We start from the raw sequence: 23,394 nt of genomic DNA on the forward strand, positions 1-23,394 counted from the left end.
AGCCTGTGAATGACCTTTTGAATGACGGATGACCTTTGAACCACCGACGGAGCACTCGGAAAAGACCGGTCGTCTACTTCATAACTAATACAGCGTACGCCAGTTGCTCGACACACCGTCAGAAATTAAAAGCAACAACGTAGTGCGCTATTTTAAATAACCGGTATTTGAAGTGTGGTCTGCGAAAATGTATTTACATGTTTCACGGGACTCTTCCCCCCAGGATAAAGCGTGCCGTTTTCCCACGTAATTTCTGCTAGGTTTACATGTACGCAAATGATCCACGCCATATTTCTAGTGGCACGAGAAAATAATTAGCAATCCGGTGCTCACCACAATGGTCACGACTCGGAGTGTTTTATTTCGCAGTGTGTGAGCCACCTCCTCGTACACCTCGCTTTGATTCTTGCTGAAGTGAACTCCACGACGTTCGTCCCACGTGCCAACCTGAAACAAAACAGGCGGTCGAAAAAAAAGGAAAAATGTTTCAGTAAAGTTACACGTGCCTGTGTAGCAGTACACAGGAGTACACACGTTTCAGGAGTACTGCCCCTCGGCCTAGTTAGCATTTGCTGAAAGACTCATTTGTGGGCGAGATGAGCGCTAAAGACACGAAGTCAGGTGAAGGTGCATGGAAAAAGACGCCTTGCCTCTCTCTCTGCGCTACATTCATTGCCACTGCCATGGCTGCTATCGCGTTGCCCCCGTTACCGCTATCATGCCCGCTGCCCATTCTTGCACTGCAGCGTACGAAGCAAAGGCGGCAGGAAAATATGGGCAGGTTCGAGCATGATACCAGAGGTTAAAAAGAGAGCTGGGCTTAGAGAGGGAAAGCGGAGAGAGTGATGCAAGTAACCGCGTTCTGACCTGGTGCGCGTTGCTGCGCTGTCTTGTGTTTGTGCGTTTTTGTCATACAGTGTCAAGGTGTCTTATGAAATGCAGATATTGTCGATCAATTATTATTACTTCAACGGAAAGGGAAATTAGATATACACAACACATATCCGCAACCCAAAAGAGAATAAATATGGTGGGAGTTAATATATCGAATGATGTAATTACTGCCATAAGGATAGGTTTCAATCAAATAACATTTATGTGGATCAGCGTTAAGGAATAAGTAGCACGTGCCAACTGTTCAACAATATGTCATTGCAAGTTTTGTGCAATCTTAGCTACATACTATTTGCATTTCAGGGTTTAAAATCGACGGTACTCTTAGGAGCTGGGCATTTGGTTGACTTAGAGTAAAAAGGAGCTTGGAGCGGTGAGGCCAGGTGACCAGCACACCTACGCGGTAGATCAGGATGTTATATTCTACCAGTATATGGTTCAAAAAGCAGTTGTTTTTTTTGCCCAATGACAAAAGCAATGGCCGTTTGGTGGATGTTCGCATCTATACTATAAGGGATGTATGTGTGATCATATACATATGGAGCAGGTAATTCCTTGAGTGTAGGAAGGTATTGTGCATCTATAGCTTCTTTTCATTTCCATACTTCATATAAGCTACACGGGCACAGACTCGGAGATCAGTGGCTTCCTTGTACAAATTTAGAGTTAATGTCAGATAGAGGAGTTCTGTTTATTAGCTGCTATTAAGAAAACTTATAAAATATAATTACGCAGATTAGACACACATGTACGAATGTATTCGTGCAGGGAAGCTTCAGTGATGCTCTAATTTAAATATGTGCTTTAGAAGTAGTGGCAATAGATAATACTATTGTGTTTGCTTTCATTCTATGCACCGTACAGCCTAATGACGTGTTGATTTTTGCGCACAATAAACATGAAAACTTTAATCCCACACATTTTTTGTCGTTTTATGTATGTTTATGATCTACATTTTGCACAACCTATGCCAAAATAGAAACGCTAAATGTGGTGAGAATTTGAGTAACTTCTTTGCAGCGATGTCACGAGAATGCAGGTGATGTAGAACGTTTCCGAAGGAAGAATAGTGATGACAAGTTCGTGCACATAGAAGTACAACACAGATCTCGCTACATGTAGGAATTCTGTGCCACTTGCGGTACAGTGTAGGACATACCCTTTCTGAAGGATTAAGCAAGAACTGGCTACGGGCACCTACCGAATGGTATATCAAGCATCAAGTAAATCAAAGAAACGATCATATATGATGCGTAATCCCTTAAGAAAATTGGTGTGCTCCGGAAATACCTATGAGACGACATTATATGTTCAGGATTTATGCAGGAATTTACTTTCTTCATTACGAAAAACAGCGGTACGTCTACCCGCGCCACTGTCTCAGTCCACATACACGAGTGTTATAGGCCCGTTTCCTACCCCTGCCTTAGTGCCACTACATTTCAGCACACATATAAAGTCCGCACATATAGCCAGAAATATATCCTCGAGATACCAACCGACCCAGCCGCAACCAGCATTCACGCAACACCTGAGAGTGTAGGCAAAAATGTCGTTGCTTTAAAATATGAGCGTAGATATGATTGAGATGTTGATTTTTATGCAAAATCTTCGCTCCTATCAGTTGATTTGTTACGGTTTATTGGTGTGCACACACAAATTAGCAGGCACCGGCGCATTCTGAAGTTTGGTCGGCATCAGTCGTAAGTGGTCTCAGCGTCACTTCACGTACGCAGAATAGTCAACGTAAACACTAGCAAATACGCCCGTGAACAAGGCAGCCAGGCGGCCGATACAGGCGTAACGATCAGTGTGAGCTGGTGGTTCAGGTTCCAGCTGCCATCAAATGAGGTGACTGTTCGCGTTGGCCTTGTACATGAAACGTTTTGTTGCCGTTGTTGTTACTATTCGGACATTATGCCTGCAGCATGACATTATGCCGACATTATGCCGAGCACTCGCTGACTCGGTCGGCTCGGCTATCCCCGCCTGTAGCAACATCATGGCCACCACCACCACATCCATCACTTTAAATAGCAAGTCAAAACTTCGATGCTAAATTTTCAAGTGACCCAATTCAAGTATGCATGCCATAGGTCAGAGATGCGAATTAAGGAAAAAGCATGCGTGCGCCTGTATCGGAGACATTTAAAGCGCTCGCGAAGCAATCGTTGGAAAGAACAATTTCTAGGGTTTAACGTCGCGAACTAGAATTTGTGCGATTAGCGACACCACACAGCACTCAGAACTGGCGCTGTTAACGTACACGCGCGAGCTGCAAAACAAGCGTGTTTATTCGTATTTCGCGTTTTATCGAAATGCGGCAGCTATGCGCGAGGAAAAACGATAGAGGTGAGCGCTGAGCAGTCGAGTAGCATGCCCATTTCCCAACCACAGTATAGCAATAAATCTGATGTTTGCACGCCAACATCAGTCGAGGTATGCACGGAGAACACGCAACAGTTGCCAGTCGCACATATACGTACACATGAAGCCATTTGCAACGAAAAAAGTGTTTCTATTTCATCTCGAAAGTATCCACGCTACGTGCAAATTTAAAATACAATTTGTAGACATATGTATGAACAAACGTAAATATCTGTCTCACATATACTCGTTTCACAAGTATGCGCTTTCGTATATAAATGCAACGTAAAAAAAAAAAAAAATACGCGTTCACGGTGTAGTGGTGAGAGCGCTCGTCTTTGACACGGTGGTCCTGAGTTCAACTCCTGCTGTTTGTTGTGTGTATGTTTTGGGAAACTCTACGTTGTACCAATGTATGAAGCGTTGTGTACGTGCCAAGGTGCGATGGTGCTGCGTAAAAAAAAGAAAAGATTCTTCATGTTTTTATGCGTAACGACAGGTCACTCAGTGAATGAACAAATACATTATAGCCACCGATCAATCGCTCAATCAATTGACTAAGGAACCAACGAAATAATTACTCAAGGAGGTATAATGTATTGAAAACGGAAACGAAAACAAAGGAGCACCAGTGGCCCGCCCACACGGTCGCACGACTTGGGAAGCAGCGGAAACGCACCATGTAGAGATTCTCTACCAGCGTACAGTGCAAGAGCAGGAGAGCAGTCAGAAGAGTCGAGCATTCCACAGAGCACTGTCGGACGCCGCTTAACGTGGAGGGACAAGTAGCCTAAGTGATTTACTATCACCAGCTCATGTGATGTAATGACGGGACAGTTTCTATCAATTCATGAAGCAATGTCGTAAATAAATTTCCACCGGGTACTTCAGTTCAGTTGTGTTTATTGTCCTTAACGACCCCCGCAGGAGGTGCGTGGGTTTTACATAAGTTCCACGTTATGTATGCACCATTAGCTATATATGCAAAGTGATCAATCATCACACGCTGTTGGAGCAAAGACAGGCAAGCGATGTCAACAATGTCAGCAGCAAGGCCGTTTTAGTCTTCAGCTGTTCGAGGAACGAATGAGGCAGAAAAATGAGCGGTTGGGGCACGCGGGCGTGCGACTTGGTGCGCTTGACTGGTGCGGTGAGAGATGCGTGCTGGGGGGGGGGGGGGGGGGAACGATGTATGGCGCATGGTGAAGGGCGCTGAAAAAGGACTTGGGATAGAGCTCAAGACTAGCAATGGGTGTCCTCTGTTAGATACTAGTGTTAATATGGATTCTGCTTTAAAAGCTTAAATACCGACATCATATGAATATTCTTAGTGATTGAGCCTAGTAGCGCGGTTACGAACAGATTCAAGTGAGCTGATAAGAGATGCTTGATGTGGGCTCCAGATGCATAGATGCATATTCTAGTTTTGCTCGAGCAAGGGATTTGTATGCAAGCAGCTTTACGTTTTGTGGAGCCTGATGGAGAGTACGCTTTAAAAAGCCTAGTGCCTTATTAGCAGGTGATATAGTGTCAGAAATATGTTTATGCCAGGACAGATGATTGCACACAGTGACACCTAGGTGGTTATATGAACGGACCTATTCGGGAGGCATGCTTCCGATTTGGTAAAGAAATACCAGGGGATTAGTGCTACGAGTGACTGACATAGCTTTAGATTTAGAGCATTAAGTGACATTATCCAATCATCACACCATGTTAGAATGTTGGCGAAGTCTTTCTGCAGGGTTGTTTGATTGGAGGTGCTACGTATATTGTGATAAATGACACAGTCATCGGCGAAACTTCGGATGTTAGAGAACCCATGTGAAGGTAAGTAGTTAATATATATTGAAAATAATAGAGGGTCAAGAACAGATTCTTGACGGACGCCTGATGTTACTGGCAAAGGGCTAGATAGGCGACTTTCTATAATGACAGATTGGGAGCCGTTACTAAGAAATTCTATCGTCCAACTCAGAACATAAGGATGTAAATTAAGACATGTAAGTTGCAATGGTAGACGCTGACGAAGGGCTTTATCGAAGGCCTTAGAGAAATCCAGGAAAATTGTCAGTTTGTATGTTAGTTTCAAGGTTAGTGTGAACATCGTGCAGGAAGATGGCAATCTGTGTCTCACACGAGGAACTTTTGCGGAATCCGTGCTGAGCCGGATAAAAAAAGTCCTTCGAGTCAAGAAAATTCATGATAAGAGATATCATGACATGTTCCATGATTTCACAAGAGACGCTTGCTAGGGAGATGGTGCGGTAATTTAGCGTCGACTTTCTGTTACCTGATCTGTGGCCTGGAACGACCTTCTCAATTTTCCAGTCATCTGGAATGAAACCTGAGGAAAGAGACTAGGCAAATATCAAAGACAGATATGCTGCGGCATAATGCGTCGTGTTTTTTTTTTTAATTTTTTATTTAATCTCTTCCATGCCGGAAGATGAGGAACACAAAGAGGACGCATGGGCGTCCTCTTTGCTTGGCGGTGCAATAAAGACGCTTTTTTATTTTCTAGGCGTTTTAGGGCTTTTGTGAACCGTTGGTTTCGCTGAGAGGAACGAAAGGTGACTTTAGGAATAAATTTCTTTGTAAGGTCACTTGGTTTATTCTTGAAGTTTGTCCGGTTGCTGTTAAGGGAATTGTCTTGCAAAGTTGATTCAAGTAGAGGAAAGAACGTATTCAAAGCTTCAGTTATTGCTTCGTAATTTTCTTTGTCGTATAGCCATGCATAGTGTTTTCTTAAAGGGATCGCGTCGCAATAAACTGAATGAGAAAGTGTCATGGATTACTGTGTGATCACTGATCTCGGTTAAATAACAAATGGATGAAGGACTGTCAGGGTGGCCGGTTAGTACGAGATCGAAGACGTTAGCAGTTTGCTGCGAAATGCTGGTTGGTTCAGTTACAAGGCGAGAAAGGTTAAGGTTACGGCCGAAATCTACAAAGTTCTTTGCCTCTGCGTGTCTGGATACCGATAATAATTCTATGTTACACCAGTCTATCTGCGGGAAGTGACAATCATCGAAAAACAGGATTTGCGCGTTTAGGCGGGCTGTTACCAGTTCGCTTATGACGTTATTAAGTTATTGGCAGAAATCAGAAGTGGCATTGAGTGGTATGTAACAGACACCAAGTAGTGCTTTAGTCCCTGCATTGATGTTTCAACGGGTCCAGTGCCGAGTTACTATATTAGGATATTCATTTTTATCTCGTTTTAGCCGCCGGATTTGGTGTTGCGCTGTGCAACTATTTACAGTACTGTTTCGTGCTTTTCTCCTCTTTTAGTGACAAAGCAGAACTACATTAAAGCGTTCAAGCAGTATACGTATCAGTCATGGTGATTCCATAAAACAACTTCGCCCGGATATTGCGGAACTATATTCGCACGTCCTTGAGCATACTAGCATTTCTTCTTTTTTTTCGAAGTGGTACATGAAATGCAAATGCTCCCTTGCCGTAGCAAGCTATTATGTTCGACGACTCAGGCTGGAAGTTCGGGCTACACTTAGGAACCTAACCAATTTTGTGCCGTTTATTTGGACTCCTTGCTGCATTATCAGTGATGATATTAGAAAACGCGGCAGCCTGTGTTGTGCCCACGGAAATTCGAGTAATAAGAACAGGGTAACAAACATAAAAAATGGAATGGCAAGAGGTTCTTAGATCTAATGCATGTTGCGGAAATGCGAACTGTACTTTTTTTTACACGTTTGCTGTTGGTCGTTTTGTTATGCCTAAAATTATGCACACACACACACACAAAAATGCGTAGTTCGCAGTGCTAGTTTAGAGTGAAGTTATCGATCGTGCTCTGCAATTACGCGCCAAGCGAGGAAGGAGTTTCGTGAAGGGAAATTAAAAAAAAAAAAGCACTTAAGCGAAGACCCAATGACTCCAACCTGAGCCGCATACGCGTCGAACGGGTTTAAAAGAACAAAACGCACATACAAAGGCTACAGTACTAAATCGGTCTGAAGCTTGCGACCGAAAACATCTCCAGGTTTGCGCCAGTGAAGCACTGAGTAGCTGAATAAATAACAAGCACTCTTGTGAAGTGCAGGAAATACGAGTGGGCAGACGCCGTAACGCGTTGTTCGAAATTCGCATGCCTAGTTTACGGCGACGCTATCGCGGGCACACCCCGAGCGTGGACGTGCTGTCCGCATTTCTGTGCGCTTGCAGTCTGAAGCGGAATTCGACTGTGGCGAGTGCGATGTGTTCCGGTTGCCTCATTAGAAAGTCATGAAAGGAGGGGCCCGGAATAAACCAAGTCGACATTAACGTCCCCGATTTAGGCTTTCTAGTGCCATTCTGATGACATGCAAACGAGTGCATTGCGGTAAACTGTACTGTCAGTTATTTGACTGCGTTTAATGAACTGTTCTCTTTAAAAAAGAAATAGAAACGAGCACAGAAAGAAAACCAGCGGACGCACTTCGTGTGAAGAATGTCAGTGTGCGCGGGCGTTAGTATTTATTTGCCAGAACGATACTAGTGGTAAGCAATAAAAGCGATACACTAGTAGATGAATGTGTCACCATTTCAGATATTATTTGCCTTCTTTAAAGAAATTAGTTCAGCAACACTTCATGAGCTCGATGAAATTTGGCTATAGCAGTAAATGCCCCAGGATGCAGATATTTGCCAGGACCATCCTATTCTTCAATGAAACGAAAAAAAGATAGGCCGAAATGCATTTTTGGCCATTTTAGGTTTAGGGACAACGCGTTTGTGCCAGTATGCTTAGTTACCTTGCTCTTCTTTTTTTCTCCTTGCTTGATATTTCTTTCTTTGAATTGTATATTTTTGAAACTGAAGGAATAATAAATACTGGTAAAAACACTGTTGGCAAAAATGATCTATTTTGACTAGTCAGTTGGCAAAATACAACAGGCATAAGCAACAGCCCGATTTTTGTTTTTTGTAAATATAAGCTTTCAGCAGCCTTCAGTGAGGCCAATTAATTTGAACCAATACAAACAATTGAAACTGTTTGGCGATCACAGGACGATGCACGATTACAAAGCTTCAGGCTACATATATTTCGACACCCTGTATTGTTTACGTAAAGATCAACATGATTTATCTAAAGTTAGGTTGGCGAAACAAGTACCTCAGTATCCTGAAGATCTCCTAATTTCAAAAGTTTTTCTTGGTAGTGCACCCAGCTACGGACAATCGCTATAGCACTAACCGAGAGGCCTTCGCCTTAGTAATATCTCTGTTCATTTCTGGGCCCTACTTTTATATGCCCCTCAATGTATTTTTCTTGATAAATTTTTTCGGCGCTTTCATTTATGTAGTGCGGTGGGCCCAGAACTTTTTCGTTCTCCACAGAGGCCTGTCTGAACACTATGGAGCCATTTTTCTAGAATAAACACCAAGCCTTTTTGTACGCCAGACACGTACGTTCAGCACAAAGATGCGATCTGCACTTACGCTTTTTATTTTGATCGGGAAGGACAGAATAGGAGCCAGCGTTCTTGATTCTTATATGACTGGCAAAATATGCGGAACGTCAGAAGAGCGGCGTCCGAGATCACGTACGCTTCATCGTTCAAGAAAAAGAACGGCGCTGGTCTTGAATACGAACAGTAAAATGGCTTTCATGACTTCCAGGGCCTCCTGGTTTGCTAAACATACGCCTTCTTATTGCTGTTCTTAAAATATACTGCTCTACAAAGAGAAAGAAATATAATTGTTACTATAATGAACATAATCATCGTGAATTGAGCACTGAATACAAGAAAAGCATATTGCAGAAGCGTTTCTCAGTTGTCATAGGAGCTTTGTTTTTACGCTGGAGATGATGGTATGCACATGATACTTCATACGAGACAAATGCACTAGCAATAAGAGCTCTCTTCATTATTTTTAATTAGTTTATTACTTTCAATATACCATCTATGAAAGCTACTCTTAATTTTACTCTGAAATACCCGTGCACAGTGTGTAATGTTATATTCTATTGATTAGAAAGTTCCAAAAAGAACTGTGCATTCTGTGACCCCCAGTTTATATACCATTTCAACTACCATATACCTTACACGTACTCATTAATAATAATCCCCGTTGATTTATCCTCCAAATTTTTTTAACGTGCTACGAACAGACAAGACGCAGTAATAACGAGACAGAGTGGATGGACAAGTCTAGACGACAGGACAGCGACAAGGCAGAATATTTGCAAACACTGCAAACTAACACTGCAAACTAACAAGAGCCATTGAAATTAGAAAAAGCGGTGACAATTACGTCAGCCGTGCTTGTGTCTTGCTTTATGATAAGAAATTATTTTTCCTGACTGTTAGCACAAGTGCACGTTCAGCTTCAACTTCCACGACTCTTAAGAACTGTGTATCCATATTGTCTTGATTTCTTATCAATGTTTAACACCACATGAGCAATAACTTCGTTCTGTATATATGTCGAACTTGTTCAATAAATTCTTCAGCTACGAGTAAGCGCCTTGTCTGGTCGTTCCTCTGATTTTCATACGTCAACCTACTAGCCCGCCCGTCCATCTGCCCGCGTTTGAGCCCTATATCGCATACCTACTCCAATGTGTTTTTATTCCAATCTCCTGATGTCATACTTGCATAACCGCCAACGCAAGCATCGGGCAGTGACCGCAGGGTTGTCTAAACAGACCAATCAAACGCTCTCGTCGTTTATAGGTGGTCACTTTTGTTTGCTTTAAAAACGAATAACATCTCCTACACTGAACGGCTTGTCTTATCTAATTGGCTAACAAGAGACTAGGAGCACGTTCAAGTGAGGAGGGATTCGATGAGGCCGGCCAGTGAACAGCAAATAGATAACCGGATAGAAAGGGCAGTGCCGGAGTCTGCGATATGTCCGCTTTTTCTTACTTAGCTTGCGGTGGCTTGCCTGAAATCAGGGCCGTGTGGAACGGACAGTTATAAATGCCGATAAAACGAATCCTCTGCAAAGAAAATTTGGCAGAGCGAGGCCGTAAACGTGCCGAAAGTGCTCGAAAACGCTGTACGACAACGCAAGAAGTTTTATTGTACGCATATAAACCCATCCTCTCAGGAAAGTGGCAGTAGCCAGTGCAGGAGCAATCAACGGCCGCCATCTTTTATTCCTTTTGGAACGGGGCAGCCTGCGGCTATTCAGAAAAAAAATTCAGTTTTGTTCGGCATATTAATGCACCTTTAACGCGTACACGTCACTTTGCCGCGGTTAGTTTTCGTGGTTTGGTGACGTCGCGTGACAGGCAGGTGAAGTGGCTGCAGCCCTAAAGCTTTTGACCAATAGCCGAGGGCCAATGGCGGAAACGCGTAGAATCAGAAATAATCAATTTTCTTTTGTTCGGTTCAATCATGCATAATCAATGTGCACATCTCGTATCAGATGGGGAGCTATCGCGGTTTGCGTGACGTCGCGTGACTGACAGGCGAAGTGGGGGTGGTACAAGCAAGTTTTTGACCAATCGCTGATTAGAGCTGATTGCAGAATTGGAATAGAAACGTTTAAAATAGCTTTACGTTATAGCGCCCTTGGTTTAATTGCCGTGGCCGTCCGCTATCATGCACAACAATGTTTCGGGCAGCACAGGGCGCATTTTGAGGACAGCGGAATAACAGAACGATGTTGCAGGCAATCTGAAGGAAGTTGAAGAAGACACGTGAAGAAAATTTTCTGACGTCTTCCGCTCTGGTACATCTTATAGCCCAGGCATCGCTTCGGGGTAAGAAACTTCGCAGGTGGAAGAATGAATTAAGCAACCGCATAATGTGCTTACCTCTGATAGTCCGGCTTCCTTGAGCTGAACAACGGAAAGCGATAGATTCGTTCGATATCCAAACGTGTCGAACTGAAGTCTTCCGGTGAGACCTGAGACAGTGCTCTGCAAGACAAAAAAGGAAATATCGAGTGTTGTTTTGCTGCCTAGCAATAAGACAGCGAGAGTTGGTCATTATATTGTTGCGTTGAATTGGTGCGCTGTTTATTATATTGTTACAATTTTTGCCTCTTTTTGCTGTTGCCGTAATGTTCCATATAAAGTCTAAAGCCAAAACCACACGTACGCTTGCGGACGCGGCCAAGTTCGCGTCTAGGCGTCTTGCGCCTGCCACGCCTCGCGAGCAATGGTGGTTGGCATCCACAAAGATGCGCTTCCATGCGCGCGACAGCATGGGTTCACTGGGCTCGCTTACAACCGCCTTGGAAAACGCGACTTCACACTTTCTTATTGACAGTGTTTCAGAATGCTTCGGTATTTGTAAACGTAACTGTTATATTTTTTGAGCTGTTAGCTCAGCACAAAGAAAGAAGGATACACTTTCTAGCACGATATAAATCTGCTTTACTGAGAATTGAATCTACAGCGCCGTAGCTGCGTAGCCAAGCGCGCCGACGCGAGGAAGCCCAAGCGCGCGATAACAGAGAGCACCGGGATCGTGCCGCGTTTCGACGCGTACGAGCTGAGCCGCACTGTCTGCGCAGGCGTGGGCGCGGACGCGAGCTTGCGCGCCTCCCCTGGCGTGGGCGTATGGTGTGGGCGTAAGGACTATAATAGAAAGCTTCAGTACTGCGTACGTTGCGTGCGCAACGGTGTTGTGTACGTAAGATTGCTACGTTTTGCAAAGTGCACATGTGCATAACGCAACACGAATGGTACGAGTTGCGTACGCAGCTACCGCGTAGGCACGCATCCGATTCTTGCGTGCTGCTCTCCTTGTTCTCCTTTGTTCGGGAGAGTGCGATAAAATGGAGTGTCGCAATATGGCGGCGTCAAAGGCGGCAAGCGGAAGGCTGTATTTTTCCATTGTTTACGATTTGGCTTTGCGTGAAGTGAACGCGCAGAACCCATTCCAGGATCCTGCAAGGTGGGAATCCATAGCAAAACATATTAACTTTGTTTTTGAGAAAGTGCTCAGAGTGCGCTGTTTGTGCGCATACGTTACGTCACGTTGGCCAAAACAACTGAGTCTATAGTCCGGCCGATGGTTAGATCCACTGCCGGACGAGGCCAACGCGCTCCGACGCGCCAGGCGTTTAACGACGCTTGCGCGCTTACTTACGTGGGGATTTCCCAGTACTAAAAGCCCTGACGTGATACGCGCTGCTATGTTCCGTAAAGCGCTTGCGTGCTGCGTAAGTATCGTCATGGCGCAGTACTTAAACTGTCCAATATAGTCGCCACGCGTATATGTTGTATGTGCCAGTGATCGCACGCGAGGAAAGCCGACGATCGCGGCTCAATCTGACGCGCGCGAACGAAGAAAGCGGAGAGCAAACGCGCCGTGTTTCGCCGCGCGAAAGGCCGTGCGTCATAGTGGAGAGGGGGGGGGGGGGGCGTCGTTGTGCTCCACTAGCAACTGCGCATATTGCGACCGGGCCAAAGGGCAACTGCTCTCCGCGCCTCAAGCTCGCGCGCCGTATACGGAGGCAAGTGGGAGGCCGCAAGGAAGGGAGAGGAGCATGTCCGACTACGCCTACAAGTGTGCACTTTGTACGGCCGCGCGCGGTAACTTGGAGATGATCGACAGACGTATCCCTTTGTGCGCGATGTGTGCTCGCTGCTCTTGCATTGAAGCGGTAGGCCGGGCGAAGGTGACTTCGCTCGCTGCTGCTGCCGCGTTGCTCGTACCAGCGTTTTGACCGTCGGTGTCCGCGCTCATCTAGTGGAATGTGTTCATGCTTGCTTGTGCGCGCTGACGCCACATTTAATTCAATTAGTGAGCGAATGTTTCCATGTTTACAAGGCCGATAAAACTACCCCCTCTACTTCCTATAGCTGTGCACTAATTTTCTATCGCAATCGATGCTTCAAATTACGGGCGAGACTGGGACGTTTTTTTTTTTTAATAAGAGCGACAAATTTGGGAGATTAAGTTAAAAGTTTTGTTATTAGCCACAATTGCAACAAAAGATTACGCAGGAAGCAATAGTCAATATGTGTTTGCAATAAATGAAAAATTTAGATTTCCACAATTGCCTAAAGCGAGGACACTTCAGTAAATAAAATATTTGAAACGTTAACATATCTTTTAAAGATCATCTGCGTGTGAGCGCAAATCTACTTTCAGATGGATTACTCCAAGACGCGCACATTACTCACACTGGAAGTCAAAATGAATTTTCGACTTATTAACAAAATCTCACAAATAAACTTTTTAACTAAATTCTTTAATGCCCATATTGAAATTTACGTAATGAAGCCAGTGATTTCACAAGGCACATCTGCATAGAACAAATTTTAAGTCTAGCAGCAGTTTTGAGCTAAGCGCTGGCAAACTTCCGGTAAAATGCACTGTTCTTGTACTTACATTTTTAACAAAACACCTTTTGTTTGCATTGAATCTCCCATGTTGCTGGAACACCTATGAATTTCGCCGCGACTTATGGAAACGCATTTTTGGTAACTGTTATCCTCAGAATAAGGTTCAAGTGGTCTTCACTTTGAAGTCACGGGCTAAAATTCGTGATATGGAACATGAACCATAAGTAATTAGCTTAAAAGGCAATTAGGGAAAGATTGTCATTTAATCTATTATTCCTTCTCAATATTCTTGAAGATAATGTTCACCTCTTAGAAGAATTTAGCTCAACAAGTAGTGTAATGCTTCCTGACACAGGTGGTTTCCAAATATTGTCATGAAAGAGCAAGAAACGCACGGCTATAATAAGTTTACTCGTAGTTGAAAAAGAATTCATGCGCAATCTAAAGACTAATTACCTGTGAAATGCAAAAATAACCTATATTGATATTGATATAGCCGAGTTAGTAACCATAGCGTTCAAGTGAGAAAAGAAAAAAGCTAGATTACACCAAAGTACGCAAAGTTGCAGAGGAAACTTATTAAGGATAAAAAGAAGACGTATTTTCCATTGCAAGGGCACAATTCTAAAATTAATAATCTAAAGGATTCTACACGTCTGTCAACAACCACCATCACGCGTTTAGCAGTGCTTTCATTTTATAAATTACACTGTAATAGCGTGACCGGAATTTATCCAATCACACAAACCTTTTGTGGAAAACAAGCTTTTTTTTTCTAGCCGTAATTTGTAAAGATTTGTTTGTATGTAGCATATGGAACGACTATCATTTATTCATTACTCGGAGGTATCAGGTTGATGGGAAATCATTCAGGCTCTAAGGAATGTTAAATTTATTACACGAGGGAACGTAAGAAAGAAAGAAAGAAAGAAAGAAAGAAAGAAAGAAAGAAAGAAAGAAAGAAAGAAAGAAAGATGCGAAGAAGAACTTTACTGCTGAATAAAACGCTCAATGTGTGGAGACCCTAGACGAGGCACCCAGTGGCTTCCACACCCCATCTTGCTTGTTGCATGATGACCCTTTGGACCTCTTCCTGTGAAATGGACAGTGCCGCCTCCGATTGTGTCTGCTCCGTAATTTATGTTTGCTTTTGTGTATATGCCATGCATGCCCATGGAATGTGGTCCAGGGTTGGCATGCCCCCACACCAGGGACATGTGTCCGTATATCTTTCTGGATAAATTTGAGGCAGCATGTGCAGGTTGTGATATGTATAGGTTTGCACCTTTCTCCGTATAACCTGTTTTTCCCTACTGAGATTCTTATGTGGGCGTGGTAGTTTCATTCTATCCGCTCTGTGCTTGTTTAAAATTGCAGAATAAATCTGGTCAATCGGGATGAGGTCGTCAGAGGCATTCTTTGAGTAACCGTGGTGTGTAATATGCGCGCGAGCTACTGTGTCAGCTTCTTCGTTTTCCCTGATTCCCTCATGACTGGGTACCCGTAAAAAGGTGCACTGTGGCTCGGGGTTTCATATCTCTTACCATCTTATAGGCTGCGCTGTATCATTCGTCCCCTGAGGTAGCTTCTCCGTGCCACGTGTGAGTCCGATTCGATGGTTGTTTGTTGTTGGTATGGTTCCGTCGTTTTGCTAGCTAGAGCTATGGTGATTTATTCTGCTTCCCCGACAGTGGTGTTGTGAGTGGAGGCGCTAGTGATTTCTCTGCCAAAGTAGTCGTCAGTGACGGCAGCTACCGCTCTCTTCTGCCTGCCTAGGTAAGCTGCCGCGTCCACGAAGCGGGAGTTTGGTTTGTCCCCATACGTTTTCTCAATGTATGCAGCTCTGGCTTCTCTTCTGCCTGCATGTAGAGTTGGGTCTATATCTCTGGGTATGCGCGATACCTTAATGCTCGTTCTGGTTCTTGTGGGGATGGGTTTAGCTTGGTTGCGTTTTTCTAGGAGCTCATGATACCCGAGTCTGCCAAGAAGTTTCCTACCGGTGGTCGATTGTGCGAGTCGGTTTCTTTGGGACGCAGTTGAACTTCTGCGCGTTCCTCGAAAGTATTGGGGATACCGAGAGACAGGATGCGTGTTGCGGAATTTGTAGGGCGAACTTGTATAATATGCTTAAGGAAGCATTTATCGCATCTATCTCTGTACTCGTTAGTGGGTAACATGGCAAGCTGTAAATGAAGCGGCTAACCAGCAGACTTCTTGTTAGGCGAATGATGTTTGATTACTTCATCCTGGTCGTTTTTGTGGTTAATCGCTTTATCATTCTTGCAACATGTTGTGAAGTGTGTGATGAGAGTCTTGGCAGCGATGGTGGATTGTATCCACTTGCCTAGCACCCAGATTGCGGTTTTATTAGGTATGCTATCATTTGGAAGTCTGGCTTCCAGTTTAAGGGCCAGGTCCGTTGCGACGTTCTGATTCCTTTTGCCTCCCCAGACTAGTATGATCTCTGATTTATCTGACGTGCATTGCAGCCTATGATGCGAAGGAGTGATGCTTTAGCTGAGGCTAGATTGAGTGCTGTAAGTTTTTCAACTTTTTGTGCCGTATCAGTTGCAGTTACAATTTACAGGTGAGCACGAGCATGCCAGTTTTCCAAAACACTCGGTAAGGACCCTTGATTAGTCCGAGCCATCTTCGTTTGCGTAGGTGGCACTCCCTGACGGTTAGTCAGCTGAGAGAAAGTGACGTTTCTTCCTCTTCTTTCATAACCTGACTCTCGTTTCTTGACACTAGCTTCGTTTATATTATTTCACCTCTGCTCTGGCATATGAATATAAGCTGCAGAATGTGCCGTCTGCCAATAGTTTAAACAAACACTCGAAAGAATAGCACTCGTTTTATGCCGCCGGGCAAACTGTAAAAGAAAAAAGAAAAAGAAAAAAAAAGAAAAAAAAGAAGAAGAAGTCTTAGTCATATGCTCCGGCTTTGTTACGCGTTACGCAGGGACAAGGACAACATTGAAGAGCGGTTGGACGCAGCTCTACGCAGTCTCACATTTGTAGGAAAGCTATGGGCAATTCAGCGGGCCTGCGAAGCGGCCGAGAGGCTTCGCCTTACGGACCCAACGTGGGAGCGGCCCGCTTCGGGCTAAGAAACTAACGCGACCTAGTGGACCACAGTAAAGATTTTTCCATCCATCCATCCATCCATCCGTCCGTCCGTCCGTCCGTCCATCCATCCATCCATCCATCCATCCATCCATCCATCCATCCATCCATCCATCCATCCATCCATCCATCCATCCATCCATCCACTCACCCACTCACCCACTCACCCACCCACCCATCCATCCATCCACCCACCCACCCACCCATCCATCCATCCATCCATCCATCCACCCATCCATCCATCCATCCATCCATCCATCCATCCATCCATCCATCCATCCATCCATCCATCCATCCATCCATCCATCCTCCATCCATCCATCCATCCATCCATCCATCCATCCATCCATAATTTTGATCACACGCAGGATTCCTTGCTGTCGTATTGGCAAAGTAGTTGAGAGGTACAATCTCCGACTGGTAATCTGATCGTGTCGGAGTTGAAAACATCGAAGGGCAGTGCGAATTCAATTATTTCAAAAGTTGTGGCAAAGTACAGTGACGTTCCATCGACGGACTCCAGCGCGCATGAAAAGAACAAGGGAGTGAATGTCGAACGCCTATAGCTCGTCCTAACGAATGCGCAACGCCTATGACAACACTGAAGCGCGACTAGCCTAATGAGCTCAAACTTTTAGTTAAGAAACTATACTTGCAGATGAGGCAGGCTGCAGGAATATTATTTTTTGTTATGTTGTCAGCTGCTATTTCGTTTGCACAGTCAATAAGGCTACATCGTTCCGGATTTTAAAAGCGTCTTCGCGGAGCTGTTTTCACGTTTCAACGGAACTCGAACGGCACCTCAGGTTGTTGTTGTGCACTTAGCTCTTTTATTTTGCCTCCTGCTGATAATACTGGAATTAAGGCAAAATGACCACATAGGTTTTCTCTGCCTTGCGACCGATGGCGCGAACACTCCTTTATCTAAGAAAATCTACATTTCTGGCACATCATCAATGATCAACAATTGTGAAGCTCAACCATCAGGCAGTGGGTCTATGAATAGCTACCGCTGTTTGAATGACCACGGACGACTCGATACTTAAGTTGGAGGAGCCTTTTATACCGGACGCCTGCACTGAAGTTCATACTGTAATACTCGATTCCCTCACTTCTAAGTCCCTCAGTTACGGAAAACATTTATTGCGGGCTTCCCATCCGATCACTGGGATCCAGACCGTTAACAAAGGCACGTCCATAAATTCGATGCCGAAATCAAGTTTCGCATGCCATCGAAACTAGAACCATGCGACAGAGGTTCGGTGCGCAGGATACGACTTGGTGCGACTCTCACTCGGTGTGCTATGCATACCTCACCTGTCATGAGGACCGCCCAGATTGTGACCACTTCCATATACCGGAAACTTTCCGAAGCATATATTTCGTCCCTATCCAGCACAAAGAGAGGAGTGACTAACTTTAGACTCTCTCTGGCTTACATCGACGCCGAGTAGTTTTCAGAGGATTTTATTTTGTATAGTTGGACCCACACGAGATATGCTATGCGAAAACATTACCGACCACTTTACGATTTTTTACACGACACAAGGCTAGCCTGAAGACATTAAATATGCTTTAAACATAGCATTACCATAGTCATACTCCATACCCCTTTTGTTCCACATTTCTCCCTTCCCGACCGGAAACTAGCAGGTTCGAGCGCACAAGCTTCGTCCAGTGTCTGTTGCTTATAAATAAAGTTTTACTGAGCGTCAGAAAAGAAAAAGTGTGGTAAAATTGGTGGTCTTAAAACATATTTCATTCCCAATATTCCCAATTATTATCATTTTTTGTTTATTTCGTCAATTCCCCGTTACTTTTTGGACTACTTACTAAGTACACTTGGCACCTGGAAACTTCTGCGCTCAATTTCCCCCCCTATCTATATGGAAGTTCGTTAACGATAAATGAACAAACAAGTGAAACCCTATCGCGGATAACGCCAATGCAACGTAAAGGAAGCTATGTTGAATGTAAAACTGTGCGGGATACTGTCATGCTAAACTTCTCTGGTAGTGTGTTTTGGACAGGGCTTCACCGGTATTAATGAACACTGTTTCATTATATCGATCTTAAGAGAACATCACCTGTCGCTTTGTAAACGCAGGGAATAACTCAGAATGGTTACACTACGCACATTCCTATGAATTACAAAAAGGCTTATGGTGAGAGCTGGAGGCTATATCCTTCTGCGCACGTACGACCTCAAAAAAAAAAGAAAAAAGATAAATAAAGAAAGAAAAGATAGCGAAGAAGCACACAGCTTTCGGGATATAACTCAGCTTAAGTATTCCACTTCTGTCAAATAAGCAAGCAGAAATAAGGGCTCAGGAACATCTCTGCACTAATAGACATATATTATGCTTACCACTGTCAAGGTGCCTATGGCATGATTTCGCCGGCGGCATTGTGTTCAATCATTGCACTTTCTTGCAGTTCCAAGCAACAATAATGTTTATTTTATTTCTTTTCGCGCGCCGTTTCCTTGTTCTGACTATCTGTTGCCGGACCCACGGAGAAAGATTGCTTTGCTCGTAGTAAACGTCAAGCGAAGTGTTCCGCAAGGAAAATTGCAGAAATCCAATTAGACGCCTGAGCTCCCTCGTTTCGCACGGCTCCCATCCGGGCGCAGTTGTCTATATTTCTTTCAGTTTGCTACGCGTTACAACAGGCCGCAACGTTACTGTGTCAAGTAAATTCTACAAAAAAGAATGTAATAAAAAGAAATGACTCAAACAAGTCCTCGCAAGCAGTCCATGCCCACCGTAGCTGCCCTGCTCGAGTACGCACTAAATATTTCAGCTAGCTGTCGCTTTTTCTCAATCTAGCAGCCCAGAACAACACGAACCTTCTTCGTCATGCGCAGCTCACGGAGTTCACAGAATTAGGTTACAAACACAGGAGAAGCTGGAGCGAATAGATAAGAAAATTAAGCGCGAATGGCCGCGAAAGCAGACGCCAGTAATTAAATTATCGTTCATGGCACATCTCACGCTTTCATTTTAATTTATTTTATTTCATTTTTCTTTCTTGCGGGGGTCCGCGTTTGGCTTCGAACAAAGCAGAGCATCGCTGCATTCTGTTGATCTATCCCGCCGGGCATGTTTCCCGCTCACTCTAGCTGTATATCGGAGCTAACCTTAAATCGAATCTTGACATTTCATGGCACGTGAATAAAAGAGAGCGACAACAGTATAAATCTCCGCTGGAGCATTTATGGAGGAACAGCTGTTTCCCGCGACGTCCACGGCAATGCGAGTTGTACTGGCGAAATGCTCTATGTCCGGAATGGAGAGAATACATGTGAGATTTGTTTTTGAGGCTACGTAAAATCAGGGGCGACTTCCTTTTAGACACGAACACGACACTTTCACTGTAGGCCTACTGTTAAAACGGAGGTGTTACAAGCCACGGAGCCTAACAAAACGACCGCCGGAGCCCCCGACTGAACGTTTATTGTTAGCGCGCAACTATGTTATGTTGTTGAAGTTTCCGTGGCACTCCAGGCCCCTGTAGTGTTTTCTTTCTGTTGTTCTTGTAGCTGTTTCGTTGGCTTATATGCATATTTCTGTAAATTCTACTCAAGCGCGCACTGACGCTGACACTTGTGTAACAAGGAACATTGTATGTGTTCACATAATTATTTTGGTAGACATGAAAAGTTCGCGCCTCGGTTTCAGCTGCCTACTACAGAATGTTGAATAGCCCTATTCAACATTCTGTAGAAGCGTGACCTTCAGTGACTGGCCCTGCTCTGTGTGATGTGTACTGTATGTTCTACTTTATTCTTTAGATTTGTCCTGTTGCCCTTCCTTTCCTCTTTCCTCCCCTCCTTCCTATCTTCCATTTCTGTGTTGCTGTCCCCTCCCTTGTGAAGAGTAGGCAGGCGTTGTGCCCCTTCCGGTGGCAGTTGCCAGCCTGCTCCTCGCTTTCCCTTTCCTGTTAATTGTATATATGTGTTCAAAACGAATAATAATAATATATAGTTCACGTGATGAAGGATCTGTGCAATGACATTTACCATATTTGAGCGCAAGAACGACAAGTATTAAGGGGGTTGACCGCAGATCCAGTGTCCACTTGCACAATGGTACACCACCTACTACGGTGTATACTAGCGCTTGTAGCTGCACTGCCCAGCTGAGAAAAACGCTCTGCGCAGATGGAAAAGTGGGGACAATTAAGCACGCCGCAAGCTACGTGGCCTTATTAGGGGGGGGGGGTAAGAAATTCACTGACAATTAAAGTAGTCTCTAACGCGAAATCTGAACGCTGTTCTATACATGAAAAAAGTATGCGTCTCAATATTTTGTATTATAATTGTATAGGTGCACAACTTGTATTAGGAAGAGAACGCTGTGAGTAGAGTAGCTCGCGCGGACGATCTGTTTGGCGCGGACCATCGCAAACGGGGCGAAGTGTGGCATGACTGCCTGGCTAGTCGGGAGATCGCGAGAGACCACGCATATATGACGCGTGGGCGCGATTCACTGCAGCCGCAGCAGACGGACCTTCGCTCACGCAGCGCTTTGTTTCCATGCAGACGACGCAGGCTGTTCTGGTGCTGTATCGTAGCCATCCTCGCGGCACAGCCCTTCTTGCGTGGCACTACACTTTTCTTCTTACGCTTTTGTTCCACCAACGACGCGAGCGGCCATTCGTCGTGGGGAACTGGTGCGCCCAGTGTCAAATCGAGCCTTACTAGTAGCAGCTCGTCATCGTCCCTTGCAGAAGCACTGATCCCCGTCACACATGCCGGTACCGCGGACTGACCTCAGCAGATGACGCCATGGGCGAGCATAGCCGCTCCTACCCCTCCTCTCTCACGCCACCCTAATCCCCCCTCAGAAGCACAGGTTAGATCGCCCGCACAGCTGTCGATGCCGTGGCCGGCGTGAACTCAGAGCATACGCAGGCAGTTTCTCCTCCGCTCCTCCTCCGCTTTCCCCCTCGCGCTCTCTTGTTTAATCTCTCGCAGCGCACCGCGTTCGCTTTCGTTTACGCTTCATTTTTTCGCATTCTTCGAAATATGACGCCGAGGCACGCCGACGCTCAGTGCGGGAACGGGTGCCTATGAGCTGCGCTCTAAAACAAAGGAGATGTGAAATTTGCGGCGTCGGTACCGATGGTCAGTCACCAAACTAATGGCTGTTTCGCCCGAAGGGCGACGCACTGACTGCGATAGCAAGGTTTAGCGTTTGTCCTGAACTTCTCGGACGGTGTTCTAACTATACGCGAGTCTGATTTACACGGACGCATTACACGTGCCACGGTTGCCGCATTTCCATGGGGCCAAAGTGCAAAAACATCCGTTTACTTAGATTGAGGTGCACGTTAAAGAACATCAGGGGGTCCAAATTATTCCGGAGTCCCACACTACGGCATGCCTCATAATCAGATCGTGTCTTTGGGACCTAAAAACCGAAAATTTAATTTTTACGTACCTAAATTTATCCTCTCGCTCGGCGTGCTAAGAGGCATATTGAGAGGGCTCACTGAGTCGTATAGAATAGCCATATTCCATCTTACTCAAACCTGTGCTTATGACGAGTTATGAGGCCTGAAAGCGTGCATTTATTGCCGGAATTTTACGTTTGCTCGACTGTGGTGCCTTCGCATTCGACACGTAGAGTCCATGAATGTCATGAAAAAACTCGGGCAGCAAGACAGAGGGATGCTAGTTCAGCCCACGCATTTTAGCCACTGCCGCAAGGTATCAGTAAGTGCTAGCACAGGGGACACTTATGGCTATAGCTACACAATACTAGCATGAGTTAAGCACGTAAGCTTTGCAATGCATGAGTGACTTTAAGTTCTGTGTTCGCTTGCGTAATTTAAGTACTCTGGTGTCCATACATCTTCTACAGCACACACAAGACGTATCACGTACTCGACCGCGGCTGTGTTGTCGACACAGCCTACCCTAACTTTTTTTTTCATGTTGGGTGTATGCGCTTGAAATAATATTACATTGTGTGGTGCATAACTCGTGTTTTAATGTATTTGCATTTACAACTACTCGAAATACAGCGTTTTTACGCTAAACGTGAATTTCTGCTCAGTTAAGGTATGCTGCTATACCAATTTAGTGACTTACTGTGCAGGTCTTACACACCACTACACACTGAATGTTTGAATTCGGGGCCATGTGACTTGGCATCGCGGGAATTAAGATTTATTGCATGTCTTCTTACCCACAAACCGCTGTGGCCTACAGTATCGAGCCGTTCTCTCAAATATCAAGCATGAATATTACGGTCGCAAACTTTCTTGGTACACCAGTAGACCCCCATGCTACAGGTCAAGTCAAGATTGTCAAGTCGCGCGGCACATACATTTTTTTGGTTATAGCCCATCTGGTTAAATCTTCATGTTTGCCGATGCAATCACGTTGTATATTAAACGCCGTTCTTATTGAAACATAGATTCAAAACGTGCTGATTGGAGCAAGACGAAATTGCGAGCCCATGCTACCTGCCAGTGCAGAGTATACGGAAAGCACACGAAAACAAAACAAAATAAAAAAAGCACAAGACGTAGACAGAGCACTCTGTTTCATCTTTTCTTTTGTCTGCGCGTTCCATTGTATTTTGTGCGTTCTTCAGTAAAGGTATGATGCATAATATTAAAATAAGCACTAATGACGGTGGCTTTTTCATGAATAGACGAATCAGTATTAGGCAGTTGCGCATAAACCCCTGGTAGATACAGACGTGCTAAAGGAACCCTGATAAGAAACGTTGAGTT

At 44.7% G+C, this 23,394-nt stretch overlaps 1 protein-coding gene and 1 long non-coding RNA gene across 2 annotated transcripts in view; both read right to left on the bottom strand.

Annotated features, from left to right (window-relative positions):
- Positions 1–23,394, bottom strand: part of LOC129382735 (uncharacterized) — a 484,451-nt gene that overhangs the window by 190,684 nt on the left and 270,373 nt on the right. The gene's annotated exons all lie outside the window — the stretch shown is intronic.
- The window catches only part of LOC126523535 (glutamate receptor ionotropic, kainate 2-like), a 239,018-nt gene that overhangs the window by 27,036 nt on the left and 188,588 nt on the right, over positions 1–23,394 (bottom strand). Inside the window, exons 8-9 of the mRNA XM_050172135.3 lie at positions 11,039–11,143; positions 334–447 (exon numbers count right to left, since the gene is read on the bottom strand). Of these exons, the coding sequence (XP_050028092.2) occupies positions 334–447; positions 11,039–11,143 (219 nt within the window). The remainder of the gene's footprint in view (positions 1–333; positions 448–11,038; positions 11,144–23,394) is intronic.

This window comes from Dermacentor andersoni, chromosome 6 (genome assembly GCF_023375885.2).
Source record: "Dermacentor andersoni chromosome 6, qqDerAnde1_hic_scaffold, whole genome shotgun sequence".
NCBI classification, from domain to species: domain Eukaryota; kingdom Metazoa; phylum Arthropoda; class Arachnida; order Ixodida; family Ixodidae; genus Dermacentor; species Dermacentor andersoni.